Genomic DNA, 16,124 nt, shown 5'->3' with positions numbered 1-16,124 from the left:
GGCATTGGGATGGTCCAGGTAAGGGACCTGGGCGTTGGGGCTGCTGCTGCATGGGCACACTGTCATGGCTCAGGCAAGGTGCCTAGGTATTGGGCGTGCGCGCTGCTGGCTTGGTCACTAGCCTCAATGAGAGCGTCTTGTGCATGCCATGGCATACCTGTGGGGTTGTCATGGGTGTGCCATGGCATGTCTGTGGGCCTGTCCTAGGCAGGGGCCATGGCATGCTTGTGAGATTGTCAAGACATGTCAGCAACAGTGTCAAGGCCTAACCTGTGGGGTTGTCGGGGCATATCAGCAACAGTGTCGAGGCATGGTTCGTGGGGCAGTCCAGCCTTGTTAATGACAGTGTCAAGGCATCAACCATGGGCCCATCAAAGCTTGTCATGGCATAGTTGGCAACTTGGCCATGGGGAACAAAACATGAAGTTCTGACATGTTGACTCATGTATTAGAGTTTACATGTACATGATGTCGAGGGGACGAGATTTTGGGCCCGTTTGGAGTTGGGGTGAGAGTATTAAAAAATGTTTAAATGATTTTAAAAGTTTTTTAATGAAAAAATTAGGTTATTTAAGTATTATATTTTAAAATATTTTTTTAATCTCAAATAAGTTAAAAAAATATATTAGAAGAAAAAAATTATTTTGATACTTTTTGTCAAAAGTGTTTTTTCTGAATGATGTAAAACTGAATAATGTAAAACGATTTTAAAAAGACTGTTGCGAAAATATCAATATTTTAAACATTATACACACTAGAAAAATGGAAGTGCCACAGGGTAGGAAATAAGTCGGGCGTTCTAATGGCGCACTCCGCTTAAATTTCCAGTTTCCCCTCTTTCCGCTCTCCAAACAACAACAATAACAATGTTCGGAGCTCAAGCTTCCTCCTCCGCCTTCGGCACCCCCTCTTCAACCCCAGCCTTCGGCACTCCCTCTACGACCCTTGCTTTTGGTACTCCGTCTTCGACTCCGGCATTTGGAACTCCCTCTTCGGCACCGTCTTTCGCCACTGGATTCGGTTCTTCTCTCTTCGCCACCCCGTTCTCTTCTCAGCCCCAGCAACAACAACAGCAACAACAGCAACTCACTCCATTGTTTCAGCAACCGGCTTCTACGGGTTTCGGGTTCCAAACGCCAGCGTTCTCTACGCCGCAGCCCTCTCCTTTCCCCAATGCGCAACTGACTACTCAGATGGCTCCCGTGACCCCTCTCCCTTTCTCTCTCGCCGATCGAGATATTCAAGTAGGGCTGTTTTTCTTTGACAAAACCCTGATCCTGGCCATTCTCTTTTGCTTAATCTGCAGTTGTTGGTTTTTCTTTCTTTTCCTGTGTGTTTTTTAGGCAATTGTCGATGCTTATAAGAGCGAGCCTGGAAACCCTAAATATGCTTTTAAGGTTCGTATTGTTTTCCTTTTCTCTCTTTCAGTTTACAAATGTATTGGATTGCCACTCATGAAGTAAGAAATCCGCTTGCTTTTTTTTTTTTTTTTGAGGAAAATCTTAAAAGAATGAAACTTTCCTTAAAAAAAAGGAAAGCAGCATTTTGAAAAAACATGTTATCGGTGTGTTGTTTCAGTTATGTTTTTCGAGTGAAATGTGTTACTCAAATCATGACCGGTAAATTTCCATGACATTCTCTGAGCAAAGGAATTGAGAATTAGGGTTTTGGAGTTTTATGTCATGTGTTGATGGTGGCATTGTTTTCGCAGCATTTGTTGTTCAGCGTGACAGATCCGCAGTTTAAGGTGAAGCCTGCTGGTGTATCAGATGTGAGCTATTTTCTTTCGTTATTTTTCTGATTCCTTTCGCTTTAATGAAATATGTATCGGTAGCTTCAAATATTTCTGTTTTTATTTTTTTCGGCTGAGTCTGGAGGATAGTTTGCATTACCAGATTATGTGGGCAGAGGCTATGGGGAAACTGGAGGGTATGGAAAGTGCTGACCGGGAACGCCTGTGGCCTCAGCTTGTTCAGGGTTTTAAGGATCTTTCACAGCGTCTTAAGGTAATATCTGTTAGAAGTTTGGGAAAAAAATAAGTTGTGTATAATTGATGGCAATAAATGATTTCAATAACTATATACATGAATTGGTAACTTAGAACATAGCTAGATGAAGGGATAAAACTTAGGGATTTAGTGAAGGCTACCCAGCTGTGGCAAAGAGATTATTCATGTTGTTGCAGTTACATTGCTGCTGTTGGTTCTATGGTTGCACTTCCAAGGATAATTGGTTATTTCAGGAAACCGTATCATTTTAGTAGATTATGTTCTCTTTCCTCTTATTCGGCTTTTGGGACCAGCCAATGTACCATTTTAATCTGGGCTTGATGCAGCTCCAAGATGAAGTCATTGTTTCGGATGCTGAGAGATTGCGAATTACTCAAAGCAATGTGAAGATGGTACTCTCTCTCTCTCTCTCTCTCTCTCTCTTTCTCTCATTATAGATTTGGCATTTACATATTGAACAATCTCTGCAGCTTCAAAGACATTTTCAAGCTGACACTCTTCCTCGGATCGAAAGAATGAGACAGAAAGAGCAAGCTCTTCAAAGGCGTCTTTTAAGGGTGAGGACAGGTTATGCTTTGTTTGATGAGCTGTGGTAACTGTGTAATATGATTTAATTGCATCAGAAAATCAATTTGAATGGTATGGCATTGCTTGTTTTCATCATGATGATGAATGGTTGAGAGCAGAAATGCTATTGGTTGAATGGCCCAAGCTGGGCTAGCCATGGCTGATAGGACATACTGGACATTTTTTAGCTTGGGTCAGCCATGGCTGATAGGACCACTGGTCATTTTTTGTTTTAAATTTGATTTCTATTGACAATCTAATCATTTTGACTCTCTCTCTCTCTCATCAAACTTCCTTTGTTAGGTAATGAGAATAGTGGAGGCATTGGAGGGTAAGGGTTTCAGATTACCGTTAACGAAAGGGGAAGCTGAATTGGCCGAGAAGTTAGCTGCAATAACTAGACAGGTAGATGTTTCATTTTGAAGCTTGCTAATCTTATGCTGTTATCAGAAGATGGTACTGACAAAATAGACGATTTTTCAGTTGAAAGGATCTGGAGCAGAACTTTCTAAGAGGGTACAAAACCTGCTCACTTTGTCTCGTGTTCAAGCAAATGGCATTGGGGCTGGCAGTTCTATTTATCTTCCAGGATCAACCAAAATAGATGAACAGAGTCTTGCTGATATGCAGGAGGTGAGAGTAAACCAAATTTGAAACTTTTTTTTTCTTTCTTTTGACTTGTATTTTTTTATGAGTTGCATATCTTGGATTCTTGATACGGTAAATATATGATGTCATTTCTGAAAACATATGGTTGCATGCACGGTGTTCATGTCTTTATTCTCATTTTTGTGGGTCAGGTCTTACAACAGCAGACGGAGGCCATTGCTAGGCTTGGCAATGTTTTGAAGCGAGATATCAGGGACATGGAGATCATAATGGCCGAGGACACACAACGGACAGAATTTATGAGCTAAATAAGCTTAAGATGCCCAAGGCACTGGTGAATTTATTTACAATGATGTTTACAATCTGTTGGCGAGTTTTTGCATGAGGTAACTTGAAAAGTCAGTAACGGCTGATGTAAGTCTCAACCCCCCAACCTTTTCATTTGGGACTCTTTATTGATTGGAAAGCATTTGAAACTGTTGTCTTAAATTTAAATGCTAAGTTTAAATGTGTAACTATTGAAGGAATATATAGATATGCTAATATATTTAGTTAGTTGTGATATATTCCTTTCATTGAGTAGATAGACTGAAGATCATTATACAATAAAAGAGAACAAAAACCCTGAGTTGGTAAAATAATTGAAGGAACCCCAAAAAAAAGAAAAAAAAAAAAGGAACATCTTAAACAAGACTAATTGCTTTTATGTTCATAGAAGAGACGAATGTGGCTCTTTGATACCAATTACCTTGTTCTTTTATAGTAATATTTGTGCTCAGATTTTGACATATTTTAGTCCACTTGATTGTTCTATATCAATATCTATAACCATGGATGAAAAAACTTAGAATGAAGAATTCCAAATTTATTTATACGGCATTCTGTTAATAATGCAGCCTCTATTTTATATGAACTATGAAGTGCTACTGTTTGTGTGTGTTTCGTTTTCATTCTTGGGTGGAGAGATGTGTGACAAGGAGTCGAGCTCTCACTGAAGAGAGGAATCCAAGCTAGCCAATAGCCACGAGACTAGGTTGTGTTTGGATGTTGAAGTGAGTTGAGTTGAGATGATAAAATATTGTTAAAATATTATTTTTTAATATTATTATTATTTTGAGATTTGAAAAAATTAAATTGTTTATTATATTTTTTATTGAGATTTGAAAAAGTTATAATGATGAGTTGAGATGAGTTGAGAGAAGTTAAAGAACCAAACTTCAGAACAAAAGTTCATTGAACCTTGGATGACCACTATGAGGTTATGGGACACATGGTTTATTGCTTCGAAACATTGTAACATTAACTATATAAAATAAAATAAAAGGTTACTATTTACACCCTCATTTAATAATTATAACCATTAAAAGATGAAAAATTCTATTTGCAGTCCTGAGTGTGAGGTAAAAGAGGAAAAAATATTATTTTAAAAAAGATATTATTGTAATTTTAATTTTTTTTAAACATAACTGAATGGATTTGCATGAACAGTTTTTATATGAGAATTGTATATAGACTAACTTTTAAAAGATTGATGTTCGGTCTTGATTAGTCAAATTATAAGGGAAGATGTAAGGTATCAATTTTTTTGTAGTTCAAGTGTGCAATGAATTATCAGAACTAATTTGTGGAGAAAAATTTAAAAAGTCCACAATTTAAAGGAGCAAAAGGTAACTATCTAGGTTTAAAACGACAATTGCCTACACTCGAACAATTAGGAGGAGAATCTGAGGAGCATATCATTATTTGATAACCACGAATCAAACACGTAAGGATAGAAGACTTGATTTAAAAAAAACAAAACAAAACAAAAAAAATCATACACGTCTTCCAATGTTGGAGTGAGTGTTAAACACTGGCAAAGATGAAGTCATGAGCCTGATGATGATGCCACGACAACTCAAGTATGGAAGATCTACCAATCATGAAGTAATCGGATCCGTTAGAATACATAAACCATGCTCAGTCCACCCATATGCTAATAGCTACGTTGGTTCATTATCAAATAAAGCATATCCATTTGGATCGGAAAGCCAATTACAAGAGTCTTACCAAACTTCCTAGCTCCTCACGCTCTTACCTCTCGTTATATACAAACCCCACCAGCTTTGTTCAGCATTCAGTACAGTAGTATCTTTTCTAGTATGGATTGGAAAGGCAAACAAGGTGATGGAATGAGAACAATAAGCTTTCGATATGAAAACTACACTAACAGAAGGGCGTTCTTGAGAAGTTATCCTCTTCATTGGGGAGCAGATGATGAATCCAACGGAGATATGGCAAGGGTCACTGATCAGCACCATCAAGAGAGACCCACGAAGAAGATTATCCAAGATGACAAGTACAAGAAAGAAGATGTGCAGAAGGTTGCCAATGGGCACAATCAAAGGAGACAAGTGAAGAAGATTATTCAAGATGACAAATATATCGAAGAGGATGTGGGGAAGGTTGTCGATGGGCGGAATCAAAGGAGACCTGTGAAGAAGATTATCCTCACTGTTTTGCACTGGGGTGGAGACAAAGTTTTGTTCTTTAGGAGATTCAAACATAAGCTAGCACTTTATGCCATTGCATGTGTCCCTGCTGGCTTTAAGACCCCCAACGCCCTACTTTCAGCTTGATCTCCTCCTTTTTCTTCCCATCTTCTTCCAACATATAGGGGTTGCTATCGTACAAAAAGGCATTGCCAATAAATGTTTCATATAAATGCTTCATGTAGTATTCAAGTTGGATTTCCAACTAACAGGCCTGTTTCAAAAAAATATGATAATGCAACAAAAGGCTCTGCCCTCGGCACGTGATACTTGTTCTATCATAACCATTACCATGACAGGAATTTTTACAATTAATGATGGAATATAGGCAATGAATGGTTACATCATCAATAAAAAATTAAAAAAAAAAAAAACCAGAGAACGATGAGAAAAAAATGCCAACTAGGTGAAACAGTATTCTCATCACACAAATCCTTTGGTATCAAATTTGGATAGATTTTCCATATGAAAAAAGTAAAAGAAAACACAGATGAAGTTTACATCTGAATACAATAAGATGTAGCTCAGAAGAAGATGATTGACACACCCATGGTAAAGCATCCAACAGCCACCCATGGGCTCAAGCGCTCACCTAATTCAGAAAACCAGACAAGGAATTGTTAGCCTCTCAGATTCCAAAGCATGAAGAGCAAGGAATTAGAAGTTGGACATTGCTACGTCACAGACGATTTTTACCGAAATCCTTTACCGAGCACTACAAATCTTCTTCTTCTTTTTTTTTTTTTTTTTTAATCTTTTCTTTCACTATTTTTTTAAACTATTTAAATATTTTTTAAAAAATATCACATATTCATTTAAAAATACTTACTTAATCATTAAGTAAAAAAAAAAATTAAAAAAAAATTCGGTGGACATGTTCTGTGGGCATAGTGTTTTCCTTAGAAGTTCATGGCATTCTAAATGCAAGGGCTGCTTGACTTTCAATTCCTCTGATTGCATGTCTAAAAGTTCAAATGTCAGAGAGGCTGGACATCAATCAATGGGCAATCTGAAGTTCTGCAGACCCTTTGGTAATAATACTACAAGTTGTCTTGCAAGTTTTAAATCAATCACTTCCCCTTGTAAATAAATGGATATTGTCTAGACTGATTAGCCAAATCCACATCTCTCTTTACCTCTGTGCTTAAAATTCAAGTAATTCAAGATATATGGGTAGTAGGCCAAGATGTCATATCAAGGAATTGTAGGGTTTTTCTTTGGTGGGGATTACATCTGAGGGCATCACTAGAAGAAACATTGTTTTTGGAATTTTTTTTTATCTACGTTTACCTTGACAGCAACCCAAGGGTTAGCTTCCCAGAATCCCAGGTCTCCAAAGTCAACGATCATAATTTATAAATTATCAACCACACCATCCAAAAGGAAAAAAAAAATGAAAAGCAAGAAGTCCCCAAGAAGAGAAATCAAAAGAATGAAGTGAAACAGGAAAACATGGACTACTGTGGATAGATGATGGTAAAACATCTAAATAAAGGCCCACCTATTCTAGCTGCCTTCCAAAAGAAACCACGAAACCTGTCAGATAAGCATATTTTAGTCATTAGGGCCAATTGTAATCACTAAAGACAATCAACTGTTGACCCAAAAAAATGGATAACTGTGCCAATCAATCTTTTAATAATACAAAACTGTGCTTAACATGGATAAATCAAATAGATAATAGGCTCGATATAAAAACGTTTGGAAAGAAAAAACAATGAAAATTGACATTAAAAAGACAACTACTAATTGAGCTCAGACAATTTGAAGTAACCAGCCGTAATTAGAGCTAGAATGGGGGGATGGAGGGAGACAACGTCTAATCTGTCTACGAAACATCTCTGCAGGTTGTCTAGTGACCATCACAACAGAAAACTCCGAAAAAATTTCACTCTATAAAAGAGCATAATTGTCATCTTCAGAAAATGTGTTTATAAGCGATTCAGAGATTTTTTTTTTTATAAGTAATAATTTATTCAAGAAATAGGTATAAGCCCAAGTACACATAACGTATAAAAAGGAAACAACTACAACTTCCATAAACGAAAAGAAACTAAACGCCAGAAAACTAAAACAAGTGCAGAAAATTATCCTCCATTACAAACACTTTAACCCAAGAACTCAAAGTACTCAAGAAAAAATCCCTAAGATCTCCCAATGAGCATTCTTTATCTTTGAAGCATCTCCCATTTCTTTCAATCCATATGCACCGCATAAAACAAAGAGGTATCATCTTCCAAACTCTCACCACCTTCTTACAGCCCTTCAAACCCTTCCACCCTTCCAATAAATCCACCACTTCTCTAGGCATTACCCAATGTAAACCTGTCCAACTCAAAACCTCAGTCCATGAATCTTGACACTTTGCAGTGAAGAAAAAGATGATTTACAGATTCTCCTGCCCTTTTACACATGACACACCAATCAGCTATAAACAGACCTCTCCTTCTAAGATTATCAGTAGTCAATACTTTACCCAAAGATGCCACCCAACAGAAAAAAGAAACCTTACTGGAAACTTTCACTTTCCATATACTTTTCCAAGGAAAAACACAACTACAATGACTTGACTAAAATCTGTAATTAGATGAGACTGAAAACTTAGCATTTCCAGCAGGGATCCACACCATACTATCCTCTCTTTCAAGCACCAACTTTGAACTGTAGAGTTTAACCAGCAGAGCCTTAACTTCATCCACCTCCCAATCATTGACATCCCTTATAAAAATGATATTCCATTCAACCTGGTTATTATTACTGCAGTAAGAATCATAAATAGATGCATTATGATCCCTGGCAATTCTGAAAATTGAAGGAAAAACCAGCTTGAGAGCAGTATCCCCACAGCACAAATCATGACAAAAGAGAATCCTCTTACCATCTCCCACCTTCAATCTGAAATTATTGGAGAAGGAATCCCAACCTTTTCTAATAAATTTCCACAAACTAACCCCATCAGCACCACTGGCAGCTTTAGAACACCAACCGCCCCACAAACTTCCATATTTCACTTCTATCACATTTTTCCACAGGCTTTACTCTCCAAATGATATCTCCAAAGCTATTTTCCAAATAAAGCTCTATTAAAAACCCTTAAATCTTTTATCCCCAAACCACCACGATCCAGTGGTTGACAAACCTTCTTCCAACTAACCAAGTGAAACTTCTTTTCCTCACCATAGCCTCCCCATAAGAAATTTCGAAATAAACTCCCAATCCTCTTTTCAACACTTGCCGGAAGAGGAAAAAGAGAAAGGAAATATGTGGGAAGGTTGGACAAAGTGCTCTTTATAAGAGTTAGTCTTCCCCCTTAGACAAGTAGATCCTCTTCCAACCCGCTAACCTCCTTTTAATTTTTTCAATCACCTCATCCCATATATTGACAGCTTTAAAAGAGGCTCCCAAAGGAAGCCCAAGATACCTCAAAGGCAAAGAAGAGATTCTGCACCCCAGTAAATTAGCCAGGTCTGATAAATTCTGAACATCACCACAGGAACAATGTCAGACTTTGACAAATTAACTCTTAACCCCGAAGCAGCTTCGAAACATAGCAAAAGTGCTCTTAAAACACGAAAATTATCAGAATTAGGCTCACTAAAAATCAAGGTATCGTCAGCAAATAACAAATGAGAGATTTTTAAACAATTCCTAGTCTCATTACCCACCACCAAAAAACTGGATGGCAGATTACCCTCCACAGCCCTCTAAATCATTCTACTCAAAGCTTCCATAACCATAACAAAAAGAAATGGGGAAATGGTATCGCCTTGCCTTAAATCGCGAGAACTACAAAAGAAACCAGCCGGTTCACCATTCACCAATATAGAAAATTTTGAAGTCGAAACACAATGCTTAATCCATGAGCTCCATTTAGCACCAAAACCAAATCTCCTCATTAAATAAACAAGAAAATCCCAGCTTACATGATCGTAAGCCTTTTCCATATCCAATTTAATAAGAATCCCAGCTTTCCCCACCTTAAACCTACTCTCCAAACATTCATTAGCAATTAAAACAGAATCTAAGATCTGCCTTCCTCTCACAAAAGCATTTTGAGATGGTGAAATAATCCTCTCCATCACCCTACTCAAACAATTTGCCAGCACCTTAGAGATAATTTTATAAATACCATTCGCCAGACTAATAGGCCTAAAATCTCTTATCTCCACAGCCCCTGCCTTCTTTGGAATAAGAGCAATGAAAGTAGCATTCAAGCTCTTCTTAAACCTCCTATACGAATGAAACTCAGCAAACACCTTCATGATATCATCTCTAACAACGTTCCAACAATCTTGAAAAAAAGCCAAAGTGAACCCATCCGGACCCAGAGCCTTATCCTTGTCCATACCCTTTACCACATCTAGAATTTCATCTTCTTCAAACTCTCTTTCCAACCACACAGCATCCAACTGCTCTATAGAATTAAAAGCAAGACAGTCCAGTTTTGGTCTCCAAGAAAAATTTTCTGAAAACAGCTGCTCATAAAAATTCACAATGTGGGCCTTAACATCTTCTTGATCCGTAATCAACCTGTCCCCATCACGAAGTACCTCAATCACATTATATCTTCTGTGAGAGTTTGTCATTTGATGAAAAAATTTTGAACACCTATCCCCCTCCTCCTTCAGCTACAACACCCTCGATTTTTGCCTCTATGAAATCTCTTCCATCAAGGCTAAATTTTCCAGTTCAGAAACCACCCCTAATTTTCTGGTTCTTTCCTCTTCCGATGACAACCCTTTCACCTCCTTTTCTTCCAAAAATTACTTCTCCTGTATAAGTCGCTTCCTCTTGGTATCCAACAACCAAAAATTGCTTCTCCTCTATAAGTCGCTTCCTCTTGGTATCCAACAACCCAAACTCCTCTTTATTCCATCTCACCAAGTCTTTCTTAAGATATTTCAACTTTCTAGCCAGAACAAAGCGAGGAGTGCCAGTAACATTATAGGAATTCTACCAGCCTCTAACCTTTTCCCCAAAACCTTCAACCTTAAGCCAAATGTTCTCAAATTTAAAATAACTTCTTCTACTCACAATACCACCACAATCCAACATAATGGGGAAGTGATCGGAACACAGTCTCGGCAAAATTTTCTGCATTAAACCCGAAAAGTGTGCTTCCCAAGAAGACGAAACCGGAAACCCATCCAACCTAGAAGATCTGCCATTAGACCAAGAATAATCTTCTCCCACCAAAGGTAAATCTATCAAATTTAAATCAAAAATTAAATCTGAAAAATTAGCCATAGCACTTGAAAAATATGAATCCCCCGACCTCTCATTAGGAAACCGAGTAAGATTAAAGTCCCATCCAAAACACCAAGGTAAATTCCACCAACTACACACACCCGAAATTTCTTCCCATAAATGAATCCTCCTACTATCCACATTAGGGCCATAAACCCCAGCAAAAGCCCACTCAAACACATCCTCAAGATTTTTAAAATGACAAGCCACCAAGAATTCCCCCACAAAATGATTCACCTGCTCCACTGCCCTCCTATTCCACAATATAATGATACCACCCGAGGCCCCATTAGAGACTAGCTCTACCCAACCCACACTACTACAGTTCCACAAACTCTGAACTATGGCTTTATTCACAAATTTCAGCTTGGTTTCTTGAAGGCAAATAACGTCAGCCTTCCATTGATGCAGCCAATATTTCACCCTTAAGCGCTTCCTATAATCATTTAAACCCCGAACATTCCAACAAATGATTTTGGGTTTCATGAAAAATTCATCATAACCATTACAAGAAATCCCCACAACATCTTTGATCTCTTCAACCTTCCACAGAACCTAATCAAAAGAGTTACAAGGCAATTCAAGGCCTGGATTCAAATAACACAAAGGGACAAGATCACCATCCTCATCAGATTATAAAATCTCCCCTGACTCACACGAAATTGAGTCTTCCCCTCCCCCCAACACCACCTGTAAATCACAATTTTTTAGAAGAGTGCAGGGCACCACTTCCACAGAAGAAACTAATCCCTTTACCCCATCACAACACTCCTCCAAAACCCCAGCCCTAGCATCATCAGCCAAATCCTCCCTGGACTGCACACCAACCTCCGATCCACCTTGCAAGGGCAAGCACATCGATGAGAAACAGCTAGAAGACTCCCCCACCTCCATCGACCCCGTCTGTGAAGACCTAGATAGAATCGAACCCAAATCCTCCCTGGACTGAGCACACACCATCTTCGCAGCAGAAAAATACCCCTCGTCACTGTTCACAGCCGTCGATCTTGACAACTCCACAGTCCCCGTCAGCTCACACCTCACCGGTGACTTTTTCTGTGATGATGGACCAGGACTCTGACCATCGCAGTCCACCGTAGCCAAAGGAGGAAGCCCAGAGGCTAACGGGCAACTGCATTCAATGAGCCCAACTCCTGTTGTACTGTTCACCGTCGCAGAACTTGCCACCAGAAAGGTCCCGACGGTTCACACCTCGCTGGCGACCCTGTCTGAGGTGGTGGGCCAGACTTCTGCACAGGGGAAGCCACTGTAGCTGAAGGGGGAAGCCCAGCCCCAATCTGCCGATAGACCACCTCGTTGGTCTTTCCACCTAGGCCTCGAATAGGCCCAAACACCTTGCTCCCATTAGGCTTATCTAACTTAGGCCCACACTTCTTATTACTCAAGCCCATCAAGAGACCCAAACCCTCGTCAACTGAAAATAATAAGGAACTAATTTTATCTTTCCAACCCATTAATTCCGCCCGTATATGCCAGAGAGAACCCTCAACTTCCCCCACTTTTTTCCACATCTCGGGACTCCAATCGTCACCTTGTATTGAAGAGGTCCTACGACAGTTCGTCTCCTTCTTTTTTTTTTTTTTATGTTGGGGAACCTCTCCAAAACAAGGCCCTTCGGACCCACCCCTGCAGAGTAAACCCCGGTCCTGTGCACCGCACCCTCGGAAGTTTCCCTATACGGAACTGGTTAAATCGCTAGTTTTTCACTAAGGGGTGTGGCCCCTAGAGAGTGTTTGCACCCAAGGAGATTTGAACCTTGGACCTGGGGGGAGCATACCCCCAAACCTTTACCACTTGAGCCAACCCCTAGGGGTTAACCTCACAAGCTCACCTTCTTGATTCTTCCGAAAGATTCAACCAATTCACACCTATTTTTGAAACCAACATCAACAACCAAGGTCTAAAATGTTCTCCACAAGAGTCAGAAGGACCTCATCCATCAAGGTACCATGTGTGGAGCTAAAAGAACTCAGCCTAGGGTAGCCTGGCTCTAAGAAAACCTTCTAAGTAGTGGGTATACAGAGTTGGTTTGCAATGTAGGGTCCGGGATCGTGTTATGGTACACAAAAATTCTTCAGTGTGACGTGAGGTACACCCATTTTGCCATTCAAAGTATGCTCTCTGATGATTCTTTTTGTTGAATGTTGAGCTTAATTGGGAAGTTAACCCCTTAACTATATAACAGGCTAACTACTAGAAGCCTAGAATAGAAAGCATGTTTACTGCAAAAGCTTCAAAGATGCAATCAAATCACTCTCCCATGAATTTCTGTGACATTATCACTCTCACAGGAAGTTCTTTGACATTACAAATCTTGCTAGAGAAGAAGAAGAATGGTAGAGTACGAATCAGTGCAACAATCTCAAAACAAAAAAAATATAATAATGATCTATTGATCATACACAAACAATCAGGGAAACAAAATCTCAATAAGAATAACAGAGAGAACATACCCCGTTCTCTGTTCAAGGATCGCTGGAAAATGCATCTTCAAATAAGTACAGGCGCAGATTCCCAGCAGCACTACTGTTAAAAACGCATGGAAGTTGAAGAGTGCAGACTGGAAACGAGCAATAACAATGTCAATACTGCATCAATTTCAAAAATAAATCGGAGGAACAATTCAAGAACTAAACTCAAAATGGCTTTACCATCTCAGGCTGTCCTTAAACTCCAAAATTTATTTCCTTCCTCCACACTACAAAAATAATAATAAGATATAATGAGTGCCAGAGGTCACACAAGTTGACACACATGAGCAAACACACGAATACAGAGCAGCAGAAGTGATGCCTCAGGAGCCTTATGGTGCTAATTAAATACCAAACGTCCATGACACGATATCAAGTAATTCATGAATTTACTAACCTTTAACCAAATCTATGCATTGAACTTAGGCAGACTAGTATCTTTTATTCCTTTTGATTTCTTTTCTGAATGGAAACAGAGAAAGTAGCTTTTACCTCTAATGCCATGTCCAAATAGTGATATGATTTTGAGTATTAAGCTTCAATTAACGTTCTTTTCTTCATTGATCAAAAGGTTTACTAATCAATACTAAGCTCCAATTTTCCCACGATCCCAATAGAGGGTAAAAACTAAAAACCGTGACTTATTAAACGAAAAAAAAAACTAAAAATCCTAACAAAAATACTTTCTCATACCGCATCTTATCCTATATGAGTAATAAAAAATTTAGGACCAAACAGGACGATTTAAACCCAAACCCTGATTTGAATTTCTTAGTGTCAGTCACACAACACCTCATTATCACAAACATAATTAATAACACAAGCGAAAGGGGGAAAACTTTACCTTACACGGAAAGACGAGAAAGGAAACAAAAGGGCGCGCCTGAGAGCAACGGATCCAAGAATTACCGAAGCTCAGCGCGGCAGAGAGTGGAAGGCTTTACCAAATGACGAGCAGTACTTTTTCAAGTGGTAAAGAGGAGAAGAAAAACAAAAAACAAAAAAAGGGACTGCTCCGAGAAATAAATCTGCTACGGAGTACGGTGCGTCACGCAGCAAGTGGAGGAGCGCCACGTCATGCGTTTCAGTAACTTTTCTCGTTGGAGGTAGGGGTGGGTGGCGGGGGACGACCCGCTGGCTCATGCGGGGGCGGTCCCCCCCGCCTGCAGTGGAAATGGGTGCGGGGCGGGCCCCGAGGCGGGCAGCCCTGCCAGCGGGGCTGGGCTTCAGCCCAACCCAATATATATATAATTATATGTATAATTTTGATAATGAAATTATTATTTTTTTAGTAAGTCGTTTCGAAAGTTTAATTTAACCATATCCCTCGAGTCTCTTCCATGTTCCACCCCCTCCCGAGTGGCTCACTGGCTCTCAACCTCACTGCGGCTCACGACGCCGGCTCTCTTTCGGTCCTCGCCACAATGTCATCTCTCTCTCTCAAGCTCTCTCTCTCAAGCTCTCTCCTTCTTTGAGTCTAAGATTTCTCTCTCATTATTGTGAAATTGTTGTGTTCTTGTAGAGTTTTTATTGTATTTTTTGTGAATTTTGTGCATAAGAGCCTGTGAGTGGGTGGTGGATGGCGCCTGGGGGAGCAAGGGTCTGCCCCGCCCCGTCCCCGTTGTGCGGGAATGGATTCTGGAGAAAGAAACCCAATCTTACGCCCATGTGGGGGGGGGGGTTCGGATGGAGCACCCCTGGTTGGACGGGGTGAAACTTAAAAGACTAACGAGTAATAGCTTTTGTGTAACAATAGAAGAGAAGTGCCATGAAAATTCACATCTATAAAATTATAAAACATATAAAATAAATATTAACGTGTCATGTCAAATTATATCATTGTATAAATTTAATCTTAAAAAATTCATGTACTATAGATATAGTATTTTAAATATTTTATTGTGTAAAATATAAAAATATTTGAATTTTTTTTTCACTTTACATTCTGTATAAGAGCATTCATATTAGATTAGTCATCTCTAAGTCAAAATTTGACTAATATGATGACTTTTTGGCTTTTGACTAATGACTCAAAAATTTCACTCTACATTGAATTAGTCATCTCCCCCACAAGTATTTTTAGTTGAGCAACAAGTTTTGCTACTACTATTATTATTTAAACACTACCACTATTGTTTACAATCCAACAATCTATACTTTCAACAATTACACAATTGTTGCCCAAAATTTACAAATAAAATAAAATCACAATTACAAACAAAACTTCTCAAGGCAACTACAAATCAAATCATAAGCTTTACAAAGAGATAAAAAGAACTAACAACTCAAAAAGAAGCACTGGTCAGCTTATAGTTGCTGACCACTATTGCTACCCACACATAACAATAGCTCAAGAAGATGCTGCACACACATAACAGCAACTCATAGTTCCTGACGACATTTCTGGCCACATAATAGTAGCTTAAAAATATGCTGCACACACATAACAGCAACTCATAGTTGTTGACCACTATTACTGCCCACACATAACAGTAGTTCAAAAAGATATTGCACACACATAACAACAGCTTATAGTTGCTGACCACATACAACAACCTAAAAAATATAACAACAAAAGCATATAGTTGCTCCACAAAATTTACAAAAATTAACACAAAATCAAGAAGTTTCTTTCACATATAGTTGTTATCCACAAAATATAACAGCAA

At 39.0% G+C, this 16,124-nt stretch overlaps 2 protein-coding genes across 2 annotated transcripts; one reads left to right on the top strand and one right to left on the bottom strand.

The window, feature by feature from the left end:
* The first annotated feature begins 780 nt into the window (after positions 1-780).
* On the top strand, positions 781-3,749 carry LOC109003151 (nuclear pore complex protein NUP54-like). The gene is made up of 9 exons (XM_018981167.2): positions 781-1,244; positions 1,344-1,397; positions 1,712-1,771; positions 1,896-2,006; positions 2,336-2,401; positions 2,480-2,566; positions 2,880-2,981; positions 3,060-3,209; positions 3,377-3,749. The coding sequence occupies exons 1-9, from the start codon at positions 867-869 to the stop codon at positions 3,491-3,493; spliced, it is 1,125 nt and encodes a 374-aa protein (XP_018836712.1). The 5' UTR covers positions 781-866; the 3' UTR covers positions 3,494-3,749.
* Positions 3,750-6,101: 2,352 nt separating this feature from the next.
* LOC109003156 (protein kish-like) lies at positions 6,102-14,575 on the bottom strand. The gene is made up of 5 exons (XM_018981173.2): positions 14,300-14,575; positions 13,636-13,682; positions 13,438-13,544; positions 7,218-7,252; positions 6,102-6,308 (listed from the first exon to the last, which is right to left on the bottom strand). Exons 2-5 carry the CDS (start codon positions 13,636-13,638, stop codon positions 6,241-6,243), a joined length of 213 nt encoding a protein of 70 aa, XP_018836718.1. The 5' UTR covers positions 13,639-13,682; positions 14,300-14,575; the 3' UTR covers positions 6,102-6,240.
* Positions 14,576-16,124: the final 1,549 nt, after the last annotated feature.

Source organism: Juglans regia, chromosome 16 (assembly GCF_001411555.2).
Source record: "Juglans regia cultivar Chandler chromosome 16, Walnut 2.0, whole genome shotgun sequence".
NCBI classification, from domain to species: Eukaryota; Viridiplantae; Streptophyta; class Magnoliopsida; order Fagales; family Juglandaceae; genus Juglans; species Juglans regia.
This window is presented reverse-complemented; position numbering and strand designations above follow the sequence as displayed.